The 16859-nt window shown below is 52.5% G+C and overlaps 1 protein-coding gene across 1 annotated transcript in view; it reads left to right on the top strand.

Moving 5' to 3' along the window:
• Positions 1–2425, top strand: part of PTMA (prothymosin alpha) — a 4162-nt gene extending 1737 nt beyond the window's left edge. The window contains exons 2-5 of the mRNA XM_012559448.2: positions 1087–1158; positions 1421–1514; positions 2013–2086; positions 2334–2425. Of these exons, the coding sequence (XP_012414902.1) occupies positions 1087–1158; positions 1421–1514; positions 2013–2086; positions 2334–2381 (288 nt within the window). The 3' untranslated portion in view covers positions 2382–2425. The remainder of the gene's footprint in view (positions 1–1086; positions 1159–1420; positions 1515–2012; positions 2087–2333) is intronic.
• Positions 2426–16859: the final 14434 nt, after the last annotated feature.

Below are 16859 nucleotides of genomic sequence, written 5' to 3'. Positions count from 1 at the left end.
GCGCGCCGCGGCCTCCCCGCCCCCTCCATTCCCTGGGGCTTTGGCCACCAGGGGGCGGGAGCGGGCAGTGCGGGGTCTCGGCTCCTCGGCTTGCCGGGGGATCGGGCCCTACAGGTGTGCCCCGGCCACTGGGCAGGCAGTGGACTCCCACCCTGACGCCTGTGGGTGTTGGCCTGCTCGATCGTGCCGGTGGAAAAAGTTACGAGTCTTCGGGGTGCCCGCGGCGGCGCGGCGCGGCGCGGCGCTGTGGGGCTGAGAGGGCGGAAGGGAGACGGGGCGCTCGCTCACGCCTAACGGGAGGACGCTGGTTGCTCTCAGGGCGGCGCCTTTGGGCATAGGGCAGCAGCAGGCTTAGGGGAGCCCGCACAGCCGGCGCTCATTCCCAGGCAACGGTTTTCGGTCTCTAGGGACAGCTGTCCGCTACGGGGGTTGGCAGGATGTGGAGCTCATTGCCAAATCCTGGACTGCCGTGGGCTTTGGCGCTCCTTGTTGACCACTCTGTTAGCCCCTCCCATCCCCTTCCCAGGCAAGTCCACCCATGGGATTCTCTCCGCAGCGCCAGGGCTCTTCTATCACCGTATTTATTTATGGAAGAATTTGTGGGAGGCGGAGCTCGCTCTAGTAGGAAACAAGTGCGCTGGGCGTGTGCAAAAGCAAAGTGTTCCTGGGCCCGTCTGCCTGGCCAGACGGGTTTGGGACTGTGGTGCCCATGGCTCTTTTCCTAAGAAGCACAAGGTTGGGGGGGGGGGGCTGCGGATAGCTGCTATGGGCCACAGTTTTGGTGTGTTTAGGGTTAAGGAATTATACGGCATTCTGGCCATAGATATGCTCAGGATCTTCCGTGGCCCTGTGGCTCGCCCTTCCTTCCACTGGTTCCGCTCACAGCACACAGGCTCTTTTAACGGAGCCCTAGTGACGCAGTGATTAAGCGTTTTGCTGCTAACCAAAAGGTCGGGAGTTCGAATCCACCAGCTGCTCCTTGGAAACCGTATGAGGCAGTTCTAGTAGATCACTGAGTTGGAACTGGTCTCTTTTCCTTTGGCGGGTTATTCAGAAGACTTACTGGTTTTTTCTTCCCTTTTGAAGGACTTAAAGGAGAAGAAGGAGGTTGTGGAGGAGGCAGAGAATGGAAGAGATGCACCCGCTAATGGGAATGCTGTGAGTGTCCCGCCTTGCTCATGACCCCTGGCAGTTCCTGGTCTAGGAAGTTTTCCTTTCTCTTTGGGCAAGCCTTTGGGCAGTCCTCCTGTTGTTGGAATTTGCAGTCTCTTGATGGTCTGGGTTGGAGAAGCATTGGGCAGGATGGGGAGAAAGGGAAAAGGGGATAAGGAGGACACTGGAAGGGGACAGGAACAGTGCTCTGTCCTTATCCAGCTGTGGACTGGTTGGTTAATGACCTGGTGTGTTTTCTGTCGAGGAGAACGAGGAAAATGGGGAACAGGAGGCTGACAATGAGGTAGATGAAGAAGAGGAAGAAGGTGGGGAGGAAGAAGAGGAGGAGGAAGAAGGTGATGGTGAGTAGCCTCCTGTCTCCCCTTTTTCTGGCTTTTTCACAGTTGTCTTTGAAAAGCGAAGGAATTGGGAGCTGATGGAGTTGGAGCCATGATGTTTGGGGGTCAGTGGTTGGATGCACACAACTGGGCTTGTACTTGACTCCAAGTGGACTGTCCTTGATTTAGTCTAGTGACATAAAGGGGCTGTGTATGCACACGTACACACACACACACACACACACACACAAACGGGAGATTGCCCCTGGGTGCAATCTCAGGCCCCTGGGCCCTCTTCTCCTTTCTGAAAACAAGTGCCTACAGTGGGTGGGTGTGGGTTCCCTGCTCTGCCCAGTGTGTGAGACAGCAGAGACAGATCAGGGGCACTCTACCCCCACAGAATCTGTTCCTGGGAGTGTTGTTAACCCTTATTCTGACTGCCACTGGGTAGGGGGTTCAGAGTCCTTTCCTGGTTGGTTGAGGACGGCAGTGTGGTTGACTTGGTCCCCGATTGCTTTCCAGGTGAGGAAGAGGATGGAGATGAAGATGAGGAGGCTGATGCAGCTACGGGCAAACGGGCAGCTGAAGATGATGAGGTGGGTTCTGGCTTTAGGAGGGGGGGCAATTGGGAGCTGAGGACTCTAGCCCAAGTGGTACCTTGATACTAAAGCTCTCAGAGGGCATGGTTCTGACTAGTTAGGGATGGTCTGGGGGTGCTTATCTTAAAGCTGGAGAGGGAAGGAACATGGGGGTGGGCCCAACTTCGCAGAGGCCTTTGGAGCTGCCAGTGCAGGTGGCCAGTGAGTGGGGTTGAAGGGGGACTGACCAATTTTATCTGCCCAGGATGACGATGTTGACACCAAGAAGCAGAAGACCGATGAGGATGACTAGACAGCAAAAAAGAAAAAGTTAAACTTAAAAAAAAAAAAAAAAAAGGCCACCGTGACCTATTCACCTTCCACTTCCCGTCTCAGAATCTAAACGTGGTCACCTTCGAGTAGAGAGTCCCGCCCGCCCACCTCGGGCAGCGCCACCTGCAGATGACATGCGCTCTCCACCACCCAACCAAAACCACAACGTGAATTTGCAACAGGGGAGGAAAAAAGAACCAAAACTTCCAAGACCCTGCTTTTTTTCTTAAAAGTACTTTAAAAAGGAAAATTTGTTTGTATTTTTTATTTACATTTTATATTTTTGTACATATTGTTAGGGGTCAGCCATTTTTAATGATCTCAGATGACCAAACCAGCCTTCAGAGCGTTCTCTGTCCTTCTTCTGACTTTACTTGTGGTGTGACCATGTTCATTATAATCTCAAAGGAGAAAAAAAACCTTGTAAAAAAAGCAAAAACAACAACAAAAAAATACAATCTTATTCCGAGCATTCCAGTAACTTTTTTTGTGTATGTACTTAGCTGTACTATAAGTAGTTGGTTTGTATGAGATGGTTAAAAAGGCCAAAGATAAAAGGTTTCTTTTTTTTCCTTTTTTTGTCTATGAAGTTGCTGTTTATTTTTTTTGGCCTGTTTGATGTATGTGTGAAACAATGTTGTCCAACAATAAACAGGAATTTTATTTTGCTGAGTTGTTCTAACAAAGCTGCCTCGAGCCTGGTTTTTCTGTGTTCATTTTCTTTAGACCTTCCAGTGAGGACCAGGACGGTCTTGAGGAGGAGGGGTCTTGGCCATGGGTGTGGCCTTTGGGGAGTAGGGTCTGGTGGGTGGCTGTGGTTGGTGGTCAGGGACTGAGCTTCAACTCCAGAGCTACAAGTGGCTGCAGCCTGGGCCAGAGAGGGAGGGGGGCTGTGTGGACACCATGACTGAGGCCAAGTGTGGGTCCAGTGGTTCCCAGACAGGTGTACCGGAAAGGGAGGTGTCCACAGCCCTGGGCACACTGGGGAAAAAAAGCTCCATGTAGGGCAACCACTCTATGGGGCCGCGAAGGTGGGCCACAGGCCAAGTGTGATCTTCGGCCAAACTCCTGAGACTCCTGCTCCCAGCAGGATCATGGTGTAGCTGTGGCCTCCCTGCAGGCCCGTTGGCCTTCTGTCAGCTACAAAGTGAGCCCCCTGGTGGCAACACATGATACCTGCTGGTCCCTTAAGACTTTCTCGAGCTTTCCTTTCTGAGGGCACAGAGGTAGCCTGGCCCTCATACTCCCAAGTGCCAGCCCCTCCAGGAGGTTGAGTCTGGCATGTGTACTTTGAGCACAGTTGGAGGTCATGGATGGGCCACTTGATTTTCAGGCACTGGGTTGTGGTGGGTCAGGAAATCTAACTGGAGGAAGTGTGGCTGAAGCCCACAGATGAGAAGGAGCTAAGAATCTTCTGGGGCCCATTTCACTGGGCTTCTGGTTTTGAGGAGCCTCCCCTTCAGGAGAGACAGTGGGGACAGAGGGCCAAACGTGCAGAGGCCCTGCAGGACCTGCCTTTCTCTGAGGCTCATGGGCCCTGGACACCGTGCCAGGAGTGGGGGGTTTATTCACAGAAAACCTGAAGCCTTGAGTCCTGCTCCCACCTCTGCCACCAGCTGGGTGACCCTAGCCTTTCTTTGTCTCTCAGGAGGGAGACTTTCCTCAGCCTGGAGTGCCCCCGACTGCATGGCATGGGCGGCTGTGGGCAGAGAAGAGAGAGTGAAGACGGGAAACATCTGGTAAAACCAAGAAGCTTGTGTTTGTCACGGTTGCCTCACGTTTGGCCACGATTCTCACCAAGCCCTACCTCTCAGTGTGCTGCCCATGCAGGCTCTCCTTGCCTCACCCCGACAGCTTGGGGGTGTGTGTGTGTGTGCTGGGGGAGCCCTTTTGGATGGGGGAGACTGTGGGTTATGTCACTGCCCCCTCCCTCCTGCCTCCCTCTCCTCTCTATCCTCCATCTCAGTCCCGACCCGTTTGTACGAGGACTCCTACGTGTGGGATTAACAATAACATTCCTAACACCTTAACGAGCTTCTACCATCCCGGGCAGAGACAGAGAGCAGCCTGTGCCAGGCCAAGGGGATGTGACACAGAAGCGAGGCTGCCCTGGGGAGGCGGCATCATTTAAGCTGAGAACAGAAGCGCCAGGAGGATGGAAAGAGGGCGGAAAAGGTCTGGGAGGAGGGAGCGGTGCTGGGCAGCCCTAAGGTGAGGGTGCAGGGGTGGGCAAGGCGTGAGGTAGGAGGGAGCCTGAGCTTGGGCAGGACCCAGGCTGGGCACAGCCTGCGGGCCGGCACCAAGTCAAGATGTGGGGAAGTCTAGGAGGGGTTTTGAGCAGGAAAACTCACCAGAGTGATATCAGAGAGAGCCGGGCTGGACCAGCGGAGGCGCTGGGAGGGAGAACTTTATGACATCCCGCGGTGGCCAGTGTTCATGGATTGGAGGTTGGGGCAGTTCCCATGTAGGATCCACAGCTCCGGCCTGAGCCATTTGCCAGATCAGTGGCCAGGGATGAAGGTGGAGCCTCTTGGCGGCCACACTGCGTATGAGCTGTTTGGAGGCTGTGGGATGCACAGGTCTGGAAGGCGGGAGAGAGGCCTGGGCCACTATGCCCAGAGTAAATGAGGCAGAGGTGTGGACAAGGTGGGCCAGGGCGAGGGCAGGGCCACGGGAGACAAGGCCCAGGGAGGAGCATCAAGATATTAAGAGGGCCTCAGCGAGGGGCTGAGTGGGCAGATGACGCAGCAGAGCTGCTGCAGCTGCTGCGGCTGCTGCGGCCCCTGTGGTACTGGGCTGAGAGCTGTCCCTCTCGCTGGGTAAAAGCTCCTGGAGCTAAGACCTCCCCTCCCTCTGCATCGTGCCTGCCTCCCTTGCTCACCGTGCTGTCCATGACAAGCTTATTCCTCCCTCAGGGCCTTTGCACTTGCTGCTGTGGCCACAGAAATGCCTCACTCCATGTCAGGTCTCAGGGCCAAGATTCTTGTCAGAGCCTTTCCCCTCGCCCAATCTAAAGGATACCGTCCCAGTGGTCTCCCTCCAATGGTCTCCCTCCTCACTGGTTTCCCTCCCTCCCCATTGGGCTCCCTCCCAGTGGTCTCCCTTCCCATTGGTCTCCCTCCCAGTGGGCTCCCTCTCCATTGGTCTCCCTCTCCACTGGTCTCCCTCCCCATTGGTCTCCCTCCCATTGGTCTCCCTCCCAGTGGGCTCCCTCTCCATTGGTCTCCCTCCCCATTGGTGTCTCTCCCCATTGGTCTCCCTCCCATTGGTCTCCCTCCCGATTGGTCTCCTTCCCCATTGGTCTCCCTCCCCATGGGTCTCCGTCCCCACTGGTTTCCCTCCCTCCCCATTGGTCTCTCTCCCCATTAGTCTCCTTCCCAGTGGTCTCCCTCCCCATTGGTGTCCCTTCCAGGTGGCCTCCCTCCCTGGTGGTCTTCCTCGCTGCCTTTGAGCTTGTTTCCTTTAGAGCCATTCTCATGATACGTATTTACATATTTACCTGCTTGTCCGGTTTTTGGCTGTCTCCCACTGAGGCCGGGGGCCACTTATTCACCAAGTTTCCCAAAACGTGGTAATCTGTTATATTCAGTAGTTCACTCATTCATTCACATATTTATTGAATGCTCTCTCTGTGTCAGGCACCATTCTAGACTCCAAACCAGCTACTGGATTCCGACTCATGGAGAGAGACCCCACTTGTGCAGAGTAGAACTGGGTTCTGTAGAGTTTTCAAGGCTGCAACCTTTTGGAAGTAGATCACCAGGCCTTTCTTCTGAGGTGCCTCTGCTGGGTTCGAATTGCTAACCTATTGGTTGGTATTCAAGTGCTTAGCTGTTTGCGCCACCTAGGACTCCATTCTAGGCTCCAAGGATACAGAAAGGAGCGAGGTACACGTGGTCCCTGTCCTCCTGCAGTGCCCTGCCCCATGCGTGAGCCAGGGCCACACCTTCTCTCCCTCACCTTTGTGGTTTACATCAGGCACCCTGTTCTGGGAGGGCCCTGCCTAACAGCGGCTGGAGACCAGCTGTCCTCACTCAGGCCCCAGGCCACCCTCCCAGCATGACCTCCCCTCAAACAACTGCCACTATGGTCAGGCCAGGTGGAGCCCTAAGTAGGAGGGACGTTCTGGCTCCACGTGCCTGCTCCACGCCCAGCACAGGCTCCTGCCTCTTGGCTCCTCCAGGGAAGCAAGGAGGCTCCTCGGTCCCATTGTCCAGGCTCCAGTCCTGCAGGACGTTCCCAGCTCCCTCAGGTTGCGGTCCCAGCTCAACCACTAGGCCCACAGCCCCCAGACAGGAGGTGGGAAGCTTAGCCCAGTCCAAACCCTGACCTAGTGGCCATGTTAATACGGGGCAAGTGACAGAACCTTGGGGATCCTCAATCTCTTCCTGTGAAAAATGGGAACACGAGACATAGTCAGGGCTCAGGACAGCCAGACAGGGTCCCCTGAGATATTGGCATCTACTCTAGGCTTGTTGCATCCTTGTCCCAGCTGCACCCTCACCCCTGCCAGCTTTTGCTGACCCCAGAAAAACACACTTTCCTCTATTTTTGAACTAGCTCACGATTAATCACTGCCTGGGGGCTGTCCTCAGGATCCGGGGTCACCTCGCTCCCACTCCCAAAGTCCCCTCAAGGGCAAGGAGAGGGCTTCCCAAGGAGCCCAGGCTGGAAGATTTGTGAGGGACGGGCGCCCTCTCGTGGACAAGAGGAACTACTGGCGCTCCCCTAGGTTCTGTCAGCCCAGGAAAGAGCTTTTTCAGGGGGGCGTGGTAATGCCTGCCTCCCACCTCTCTTTGGAACCCCAGTCCGACGTGAGAGTCAGTGGTCATCTGCCAGGCCTTTCCTCTGGGTCAGCTGACAGGACTTGCCCTTCTTTTCCTGGCAGAGAGATACCAGGCCTCCTCAGAGCCATAGCTGCCGGCCCAGGTCGGCTCTTCAGGGTCTGGCCACCCCTGGGTTCCGGCCTCCTGGGCTCCCTCAGTGCTTGGCACTGCCGCCCTGTTAGCTTGCTCAGCTCCATCCATATGCTGTGCGCACAGCGCCCTCCCCAGGCAGGCCTGCTTTTGGTCACCTCTGGGCCCAGTACAGCCCATGGCAGGCCGGGGCTCCACAGTGTTCAAGGCTCTGCCGTGGAACTCGTGCTTCCTCACTGTGCCCTCAGCTGTGGGAGTTGAAGCTGGGGTGGGGGCTCCCAGCTTCCCCCTCCCGCCACCCCCCAGCACTCTCTGAGCTGCCTGCCAGGCTGTCCCAGTCCTGAGGGCAAGGATTCGGATCCACCTGTCCTCCGCTGCCATTGCTGGCCTGGGGTCCCAATCCTCTGCCTCCAATCCTTCCTAAATCCTCTGACATCCTAGTCCCACCAGTGCCTCACTGCCCACCCTACTTGTGCCAGGTCTCTGCAGGCTGGGAGCCCGTGTTCGGCTTGCAGGCCACCCTCTGCCTGCCTCAGGCCCATGGCCACCCGTTGTTCCAACCTGGTGGGGTGGTTCATGAAAATGGAAACCGTGGTCCCAGCTTGAACCCTCGTGGCGCAGTGCTTAAGAGCTCTGCTGCTAACCAAAACGTCAGCAGTTTGAATCCACCAGCCACTCCTTGGAAATCCTATGGGGCAGTCCTACTCTGTCCTGTAGGATCGCTATCAGTCGGAATTGAAGCAACGGCAACGAGTTTGGTTTTAGTTTGGGTCCCAGCTTAACTCAGAGTCTGCCTCGGCCTGGCTGGTTCTCCTGCCTGGGCCTGGCCTCCTCCGCCCACTCCCTGATTCAGGCGAGGCCCCGTTTTGCAGTGAGGCTGCCTGTCCTCCCTCCCCCAAGCCCCTGCAGGCAAAGGCAGGGCCACAGGGTAGGGGACAGGGCTGCTCCTGGGCCCTCCTCTCCACAGACCCCAGCCTCCCGAGGGTCCCGCTGCTCTCAGACCATCCCAGTGCTGACAGTGTGGAGAACATTTAACTCTGGCGGCATGGTGGGCCGAAGTGAGGGCCAGTCCTCACCTGCTGGGTGGGGGAAGAAGTGGTGTGAGGGGTAGCTGAAGGGCAGAGGCACTGTGGGGAGACAGAGCTAGTCTGGTGAGGAATTTGATTCTGCTTTGAATTTGCCTCCTGGGATCACACAAAATCTTCAGTAAAATATCTCTTTCTTGCCACTGAGCTGTGGCTTCATCTCTGGACTGAGCCTGGAGAAGTGATGAAGATCAGGAAACATGGATGAAGCCTTTTAAGGCCGCCTGGCGCATTGACCATATACACTGGGCCATACGCACATTATTTGTGGAGAAGCCCTTGCAGTCAGTGGCTGATGTGGATTCTATGAGGCCATGAGCACAGACACACGGCCTCAGGCGCTCTCCATCAAGATTGCTGCTAATAGCAACAACAAGTGCCAGGTGGTCACTTTAGACAAGCTCATTCCACAAGCACCTGTGCTGGGGCCCAGCTGTGAGGCTCTAGAAGGGAGCAGGGCCCTTGCAGCAAGGAGCCGCTGGTGAGGATTCCGGCAGGTACCAGGGTACATCTGTTGTTTTTGCTGCCAGCAGTCACCCCTGCACCCTTCTCTTGGCAATGAGCCTCTGAAATGGTGTCCAGTTTGCAACCCGAAGAACCGCCCTTCCCTCCCCGGCTCTCAGTTAAGCCCCAGGGGCAGAACATGTGACTTGATCCTAGCCAATCAGTGCCCTGAGGCTCCCCTGCCCCCCCCATTGGTTCAGAGTTGGCACATGATCCAAGTTGGTCAATCAGAGTGAGCCTTGGGATTTTAAACATTTATTTATTTATTTTGCCCTGGGATTTTTGATCTAGTTGCTAGGGAGAGAAGAGACGTTTACTTTTGTCCCTTGAGGACTTGAACTTAGGGGGCCAAGAAGCTGAGGCTACAGCCCACATAGAGAGGAGCAGAGCTGAGCCAAGAGGCAGAGGAACCCCAAGTACTGACGACATTGCTTGAGCCCCAAGTCTAGCTAGCTGTGCCTGAAGGAAGCTTGACTTCTGGAGTTGACAATTATCCAAGCCAGCAAATTTCCCCCTAGCTTAGGCTGGTTCAGGTTGGAGCTTCTGTCTTCTGTAACTGAAAGGGTCCCAGCTAGTAAACAGGGAGAAGGCAGGCTCCAGTCTCCAAAGCCAACCAGGCCTCCATGAAGAAACACGGCTTGAGGAGGGGGGAGTGAGGCAGTGTGGGGGGCCTTCTCTGGTGTGGTTTCTAGGTTGTGGGGCACAGAGGTGAGCTGGCCTCAGAAGAGGTGCTCACTGTCTATCTCCCACCAGGATCCCACAGAGTCCAGCCTAAATCATCCCAGCCGGGTCAGGGGGATGGCTCAGGGTCATCTGAATGCCATCTTGCATGCTCTGCCTAGAGCCCCTCTTTCCTTCTTTTCCAGTCTGCAGTGACCTCTGGTCCTCTGACCTCCCAGGGGAGTCACTGAATGAACAGCCTTTTCACCCAATGTCATGGCCACACACAGTCTCACTGAACCTGCTCTGTGACCCTCAGAGGTTCTTGGACAATGGGTGAGTGCTAGGAGGCCAAGACCCCCACCTTCATGCAGCCCCCCTGCCCCAAAGAACCAAACCTGTTTCTGTTGATTCCAACTCATAGCAGTCCTACAGGACAGAGTAGAACTGCCCCATAGGGTTTCCAAGGAATGGCTGGTGGATTCAAACTGCTGACCTTTCGGTTTGCAGCTGAACGCTTAACCAGTGCACCATGCAGCCCAGAGCCTCCCAATTTTCTCTCTGCCCCAAGGTGGGTCTGAGAAAGAAGAGGACATGTGATCCATCCTGTTTGGCAAACTGGCCTTTCTTTCTGCAGAACTCCCTGGGCCTATAGATACCAAGAGGCACCGTGAGTCTCCAAAAGAGACTCATCCCAAATTGATCTAACCTGGATGTTTTTTGCAGAGAGCCTATTAACATATTGAAGGACGTGCGTGTCCAGAAAGAGCTGACCTGGCACAATGAGGCTCTCACCAGGGCGCAGGGAATATTTGCTGAACCAGACAGTTGATGGGAAAGGATCCCTTTGGGAGCTGGCTCTTAAAACGCTGCATGGGCCTCATCCCTCCATGGCTGCAGGCCATCCAGGGGCCCAGGCTCACAGGGTGCCACTTGACAACACAGCACAGGAGGGGGGTGTGCTCTTGACCAAGGAGGTAACTGGCATTAGTAGGTGAGGGGACAGCAAAGGGTGGAAACTGGTACAGACCTTTCTAGAAACATCTCATCCTCATTCTCTGAGCCCTTTCAGGGCAGGAGAGGGATGTCACTGTCAGAGGAGGGAACTTGCTCGAGGTCTTGTCATGTTAGTCAGCTGATCTCTGGGCTTACCCACCGTCTTTCTTGAGTTGGGTCCAGGGCTCAGAGTTTCTGGGGGCTCTGACAAGGGGGACTCCCAGCTCTATCACTCCTGAACCTTGGAGACCACACAGAGGCCCTGAGAGGGCCTCACCTGCACCCTGCTCCAGCCCCAGCCCAGCCTCCTACTCTCCTGTGCTACAGCAGAGCATAGAAAGGACCAGAATGACATCACCGCCAGGGACTCCTAACGGAGAAGGTGGCGCAGCAGGATAGTGTTTCCCTCGCAGTGCTCTCTCCAGATGTCTCGTCCTCTGGGAACATGATGGACTTGGGTGCAGATCCAGGCTCTGCCTCTTACTTGCGAGTTAGGCAACCAACTTCACCTATCAAGCCTCAGTTTCCTCATCTATAAAATGGAGCTCACAAGCAGAGCTGCTCCTTCCTAGGGAAGGAGTAAACACCTGTAAGTGCCAACCAGGACCCACCTGAGGGTTGGCTGTTCATCATGATTAGCAAGTGCAGCTTGTAAGGACCCTGGCAACCCTTCTACAGGGAGGATGAGTGAACATCAGCGCTAGTAGCAGTGGTGTGGCATAACTCTAGCTGCTTATGGGGGTGGGAGGATCATGCAACAGAGAGGACTCTGAGAGCTGCTCGGAGGACTGCAGGCAACTGAGGGGTACTGCAGGAGACTGATGGAGACTGAGAGAGACTGCATGGGGCCTGAGGGAAACTGAGGGGGCGCTGAGGGGGCCCGTGAGGAGGCTGAGGGGAGGACTGAAGGCAGGACTGATGAGGGCATTAGGAAGGCCTATGGGGGACTAAGTGGGGAACTGAGGGGAGATGGGGGAGTGAGGGAAACTGAGGGTTGACTGAGTGGGGACTAAGGGGACATTGAAGGGGGACTGAGTGGGGAACGAAAGGGGATCAAGGGGGGATTGAGGGGGCCTGTAGGGATACTAAGGGGGAGTGAGGGGGAAGTGAGAAGGACTGAGAGGGGAACTGAAAGAAACTGAGAGGGAACTGAACAGGGCCTGAGTGGGGGACTGAGGGGAGACTGAGGGGGACTGTGGGGGGAGTAAGGACACTGAAGAGCACTTAGGGGGACTGAGTCCACTTGCTGAGGGGTGAGGAATAAGGGTGAGCTGATAGGGACAGAGAGACTGAATGGAGATGGGGGGGGTTTAAAGGCAGGACTGAGGGGATTCTGAGGGGGGCCGAGGGTGGGCTGAAGGGGGAATGAGAAGGATAAAGGAGACTGAAGGGGCACTGAGCGGGGAGTCAGGAAGACTGAGGGGGGAACTGAGGGGACACGGAGGGGGACTAAGGGGAACACAGGAGGGCCTGTGGGGGACTGAGGGAACTGAGAGGGGCCTGTACAGGACTAAGAAGGACTGAGGGATGCCTGTGCAGGGACTGTTGGGAGGGACAACGGTGGGCAGGACTGAGGGGGTCTGTAGGGAGACTGAGTAGGTACCAAGAGGGGACTGAGGGCAGGACTGATGGGGACACAGGAGGGCCTTTGGGGGACTGAGGGAGGCCTGTAGGGAGACTGAGTAGGCACCAAGAGGGGACTGAGGGCAGGACTGATGGGGACACAGGAGGGCCTGTGGGGGACCGAGGGAGGCCTGTAGGGAGACTGAGGGGGTACTGAGGGGTACAGAAGGGGAATGGACAGCAGAACTTAAGAGAGGGGTCTCTTGTTGGGGTGAGGGGGACGTGTGGAGGGGCTCAGGAGGTTTGAGGGAGCGACTGACAGGACTGGTGGGAGCCCTGAGGAGGTGCTCCTGGTCAAACCAGAGGAGGCTCCCAGGAGCAAGAGGAGTTACATTTGCATAGGATTATAATGGGTGAGGGGCTGTGTGACAGTTAAACAGTTTGGAGAGCTTCTGAGGACAAAGGGAGGCCCTGAAGGGTTTATGAAAGAGAGTGATGTGTTTTGGAAGGTCAGTCAGCCGCTGTGTGGGGGACAGTGGAGAGTGAGACTCTGGAGGCAGCGAGGCTGCCAGGAGGCTGCTGCAGGGACTCTGATTCTGGCAGGTGCCGGCAGGGAGAGTGGCGGCACTGAGAGGCCAATAGGTGAGCAATGTCAACAATGGGAAAACCACTATCATATTAAAAATCCAATTTTCCTTGAGAGGCTGGAATGTGCCAGGGCTTGTCCCAGATGCTGGGGATTAAAAGATGACAAAATGATGTCCCTGACATGGACCTGTTTCATGGGAGAGAGAGACCGAAATGGATACATGGATACCCAGCCAATGACAGAGAAGTAGGTAGAGGCGATGAGCTCTGACTGGAGAGGATGAGGATGGTTCATGGAGAAAGCACACCTGAGTAGAGGAGAAAAGGTACGTCTATGTTCTGCAAAACATCCAACCAGTACTCCTCAAAACTGTCAAGGTCATCAAAAATAAGGAAAGTCTGAGAAACTGTCATAGAGCAGAGGAGGTTAAGGAGACTAAACGCAGTGTGGTGTCCTGGACAGGACCCTGGTACAGAAAAAGAACATTAAGGAAAGCTAGTGAAATTTGAATAAGTGTAGAGTTCAGTTACGAATAACATACTAATGTTGGTGCCTTCATTGTGACAAATGTACTGTAGATTTTAACAACAGGAGAAATTGGGTGAGGAGTATATGGGAACTCTTGAAATTATCTTTGCAGCTTTTTTTGTAAATCTAAAACTCTTCTAAAATATGTATTCACAAGCGGGAAGTGTGACTAGTAAGAATTATGGCTTAAACCATTAGTCCAGGGACAGTTGATGAGGGCCTAACCTCAGGAGTGGCTGGCAGGGGAGGACAAGGGAAGGAGCAGCAGATATTATCCTCTCAGAGAGAACACCCAGGGGAAGGAGGAGAAGGCAGTGTGTCCAGTCTGTATCTGTGAGGCCCACGAGCTGGAGTAGCATTCAGGGCCATTGCAGGGTCTCCTATTTCAACTTAATATTCGCTGAGGGTCTTCCATGTCCAAGCCCCACGCTGAAGGGGTAAATGAGGAGACACAGTGTGGCTCTCATGGAGGCACATGCCTGGGTGGAGACAGATCCTAAACAAATGAAGGTGAACAGATACAAAGATTTCAAATACTGATATGAAGAAAGTACAACCCAATAACATGTTAGAGCGTAGCCCTATTCATCATCCTCCTTCCTGAGAAAACCATGATTTTGTTCAGATATCCACCGCACCCGGGAAGGAGGTTCTGATTAGTAAGCCAGTCATGTCACCTGACTTGGCCCAATCAGCCTGGAGGAAGAGACCTAATTGCACGTGTGTGAGGAGCAGTTTCTCTCTCCCTCCTGCTGAACAAGATCAAGGAAATCAGTGGGGCCACGGTGGAAACAAACCTGAGAATGAGGTCAATGACAGTGCAGCAGAGGGTGAAAATACAGTCAGCTGGGTCCTTGACACCACTGAATTGGAGCCCAGCCGACTTCTGGGTTTCCAGGTATCAGGTAGAGTCAACTTTTTTATGGATTAAGCCAGTTTGAGTTGGGCTGTTTTCTATTTCTTGCAGCACAAAGCAAGAATGGGGCTCTAAGTAAACAATAGGTATGGCCAACAGTGTACCGTGAAAGAAATGACCAGTATCAACCCCTGTAATAACATAAAACAGTAAAATGGAACTTTAAGATCTATGAATAAGTACCAATCATGTATAGCTTGATTACACAGGGGTGCCCTGTGCACCATTCATATAGTGTATTGTATAGCTCTAATGTACATAATTTAGCTCAAAATGAAAGTAATAATGATAACATATATTAAACATTCAAGTGATGATAATTTTATTTACCCTTTTATAATTGAGAAGGGCTATTTGGGAGTGATTTGAATAAATCAAGTCACCTAAAAAGCCATTCTAAGAAATTTGAGTAGATGCCTTCTTTTTCTTTGACCAAATCTCCTTCAAAAAGTACAAGAATTCAAAATCATTCCACCGAGCCAAGATCTGCCTCAGAGTTCAGAAATGGGTGGTTAACACTTGTTTACTGCTGCCACTGCCAGTGACTGTGATGTGTGTGCATGTGTGTGTGTTTCCAGCCCCCTTGAAAGGCATGTTTTAAAACTAAGGGCTTACTGTACTGAGCAGGAGAAAATTGTAGAACAAAATATCAAATTCACGAAAAAGACCAGGCTTGCTGGTCTGACAATGATGGGAGGAACCCCTGAGATTATAGCCCTAAGACACTCTTCTGACTTGGAAGGGAAGCCATTCCCAGAGACCACCTCCCAGCCAAAAAATAGACAAGCACGTAAGATAAACAATAACACCCAAGAGGAAAGTACTCCTTAGAACAATCAATTATACAAGATCAAAAGGGCATTATTTGCCCAAAAGCACATATGAGAAGGCATGAAGGGGCAGAAAATCAGGACTAAAGAAAATGGGGCAATCAGGGTAGAAATAGGGAGAGTGCTGACACATTGTGGGAATGAAACCAAAGTACTGAAAAACTTTATGTACAAAGTATGGAATGGGAAACTAATTTGGTCTGAAAACTTTCACCTAAAGCACAATTAAAAAAAAAAAAAATCACTCTCAAAAAAAAACCTAAGGGCTTACCAGAGGCCTCCAAACTCTCTCTGTGCGCTGCACCCTTGCTGTTGTTGTTAGGGGCAGTTGACTCAGTTCTGACTCATAGCGACCCTGTGTACAACAGAATGAAACACTGCTCGGTCCTGCACCATCCTCACAATTATTGTTATGTTTGAGACCATCGTTGCAGCCACTGTGTCAATCCATCTCGTTGAGGGTTTTCCTCTTTTCCGCTAACTTCCTGCTTTACCCAGCATGATGTCATGCTCCAGGGACTGGTCCCTCTTGATAACAAGTCCAAAGTATGTGAGACAAGTCTCACCATCCTTGCTTCTAATGAGTATTCTGGCTTCTAAGACAGATTTGTTCATTCTTCTGGCAGTTTATGGTTTATTTAATATTCTTCACCAACACAATTCAAAGGCATCAATTCTTCGGTCTTCCTTGTGCAATGTCCAGCTTTCACATGCATATAAGGTGACTGAATACACCATGGCTTGGGTCAGGCACACCTCAGTCCTTAAAGTGACATCTTTGCTTTTGAACACTTTAAAAAGGTCTTTTGCAGCAGATTTGCTGCTGCTTCCATGGGTGTTGATTGTAGATCCAAGTAAAATGAAATCCTCTACAACATCAGTATTGATGTTGCTTATTGGTCCAGTTGTGAGGATTTCTGTTTCCTTTATGTTGAGGTGTAATCCATATTGAAGGCTGTGGTCTTTGATCTTCATCAGTAAGTGCTTCAAGTCCCCTTCACTTTCAGCAAGCAAGGTTGTATCATCTGTATACTGCAGGTTGTTAATAAGCCTTCCTCCAATCCTGATGCCCCTTTCTTCTTCATATAGTCCAGCTTCCTGGATTATTTACTCAGCATACAGATTGAATAAGTATGGTGAAAGGATACAACCCTGACACACACCTTTCCTGATTTTGAACCATGCAGTATCCCCTTGTTCTGTTTGAACGACTGCCTCTTTGTCTATGTACAGGTTCCTCATGAGCACAATTAAATGTTCTGGAATTCCCATTCTTCACAATGTTATCCATAATTTGTTATGATCCACACAGTCGAATGCCTTTGCATAGTCAGTAAAACACAGGTAAACATCTTTCTGGTAGTCTCTGCTTTCAGCCATGATCCATCTGACATCAGCAACGATATCCCTTGTTCCACATCTTCTTGTGAATCCAGCTTAAATTTCTGGCAGTTCCCTGTCAATGTACTGCTGCAGCCGCCTTTGAATAATCTTCAGCAAAAATTTACTTGTGTGTGATATTAATGATATTGTTTGACAATTTCTACATTCTGTTGGATCACCTTTCTTTGGAATGGGTACAAATATGGATCTCTTCCTGTCGGTTGGCCAAGTAGCTGTCTTCCAAATTTCTTGACATAGAACAGTGAGCAACTCCAGCACTGCATCTGTTTGCTGAAACATCTCAGTTGGTATTCTATCAATTCCTGGAGGCTTGTTTTTTGCCAATGCCTTCAGTGCAGCTTGGACTTCTTCCTTCAGTACCATCAGTTCTTGATCATATGCTACCTCCTGAAATGGCTGAATGTTGACCAATTCTTTTTGGCACAGAGACTCTCTGTATTCCTTCCATCTGTTTTTTTTTTTTTTTT

The sequence above is a fragment of the Trichechus manatus genome, unplaced genomic scaffold, assembly GCF_000243295.1.
Source record: "Trichechus manatus latirostris isolate Lorelei unplaced genomic scaffold, TriManLat1.0 scaffold00249, whole genome shotgun sequence".
Taxonomy (NCBI): domain Eukaryota; kingdom Metazoa; phylum Chordata; class Mammalia; order Sirenia; family Trichechidae; genus Trichechus; species Trichechus manatus.
This window is presented reverse-complemented; position numbering and strand designations above follow the sequence as displayed.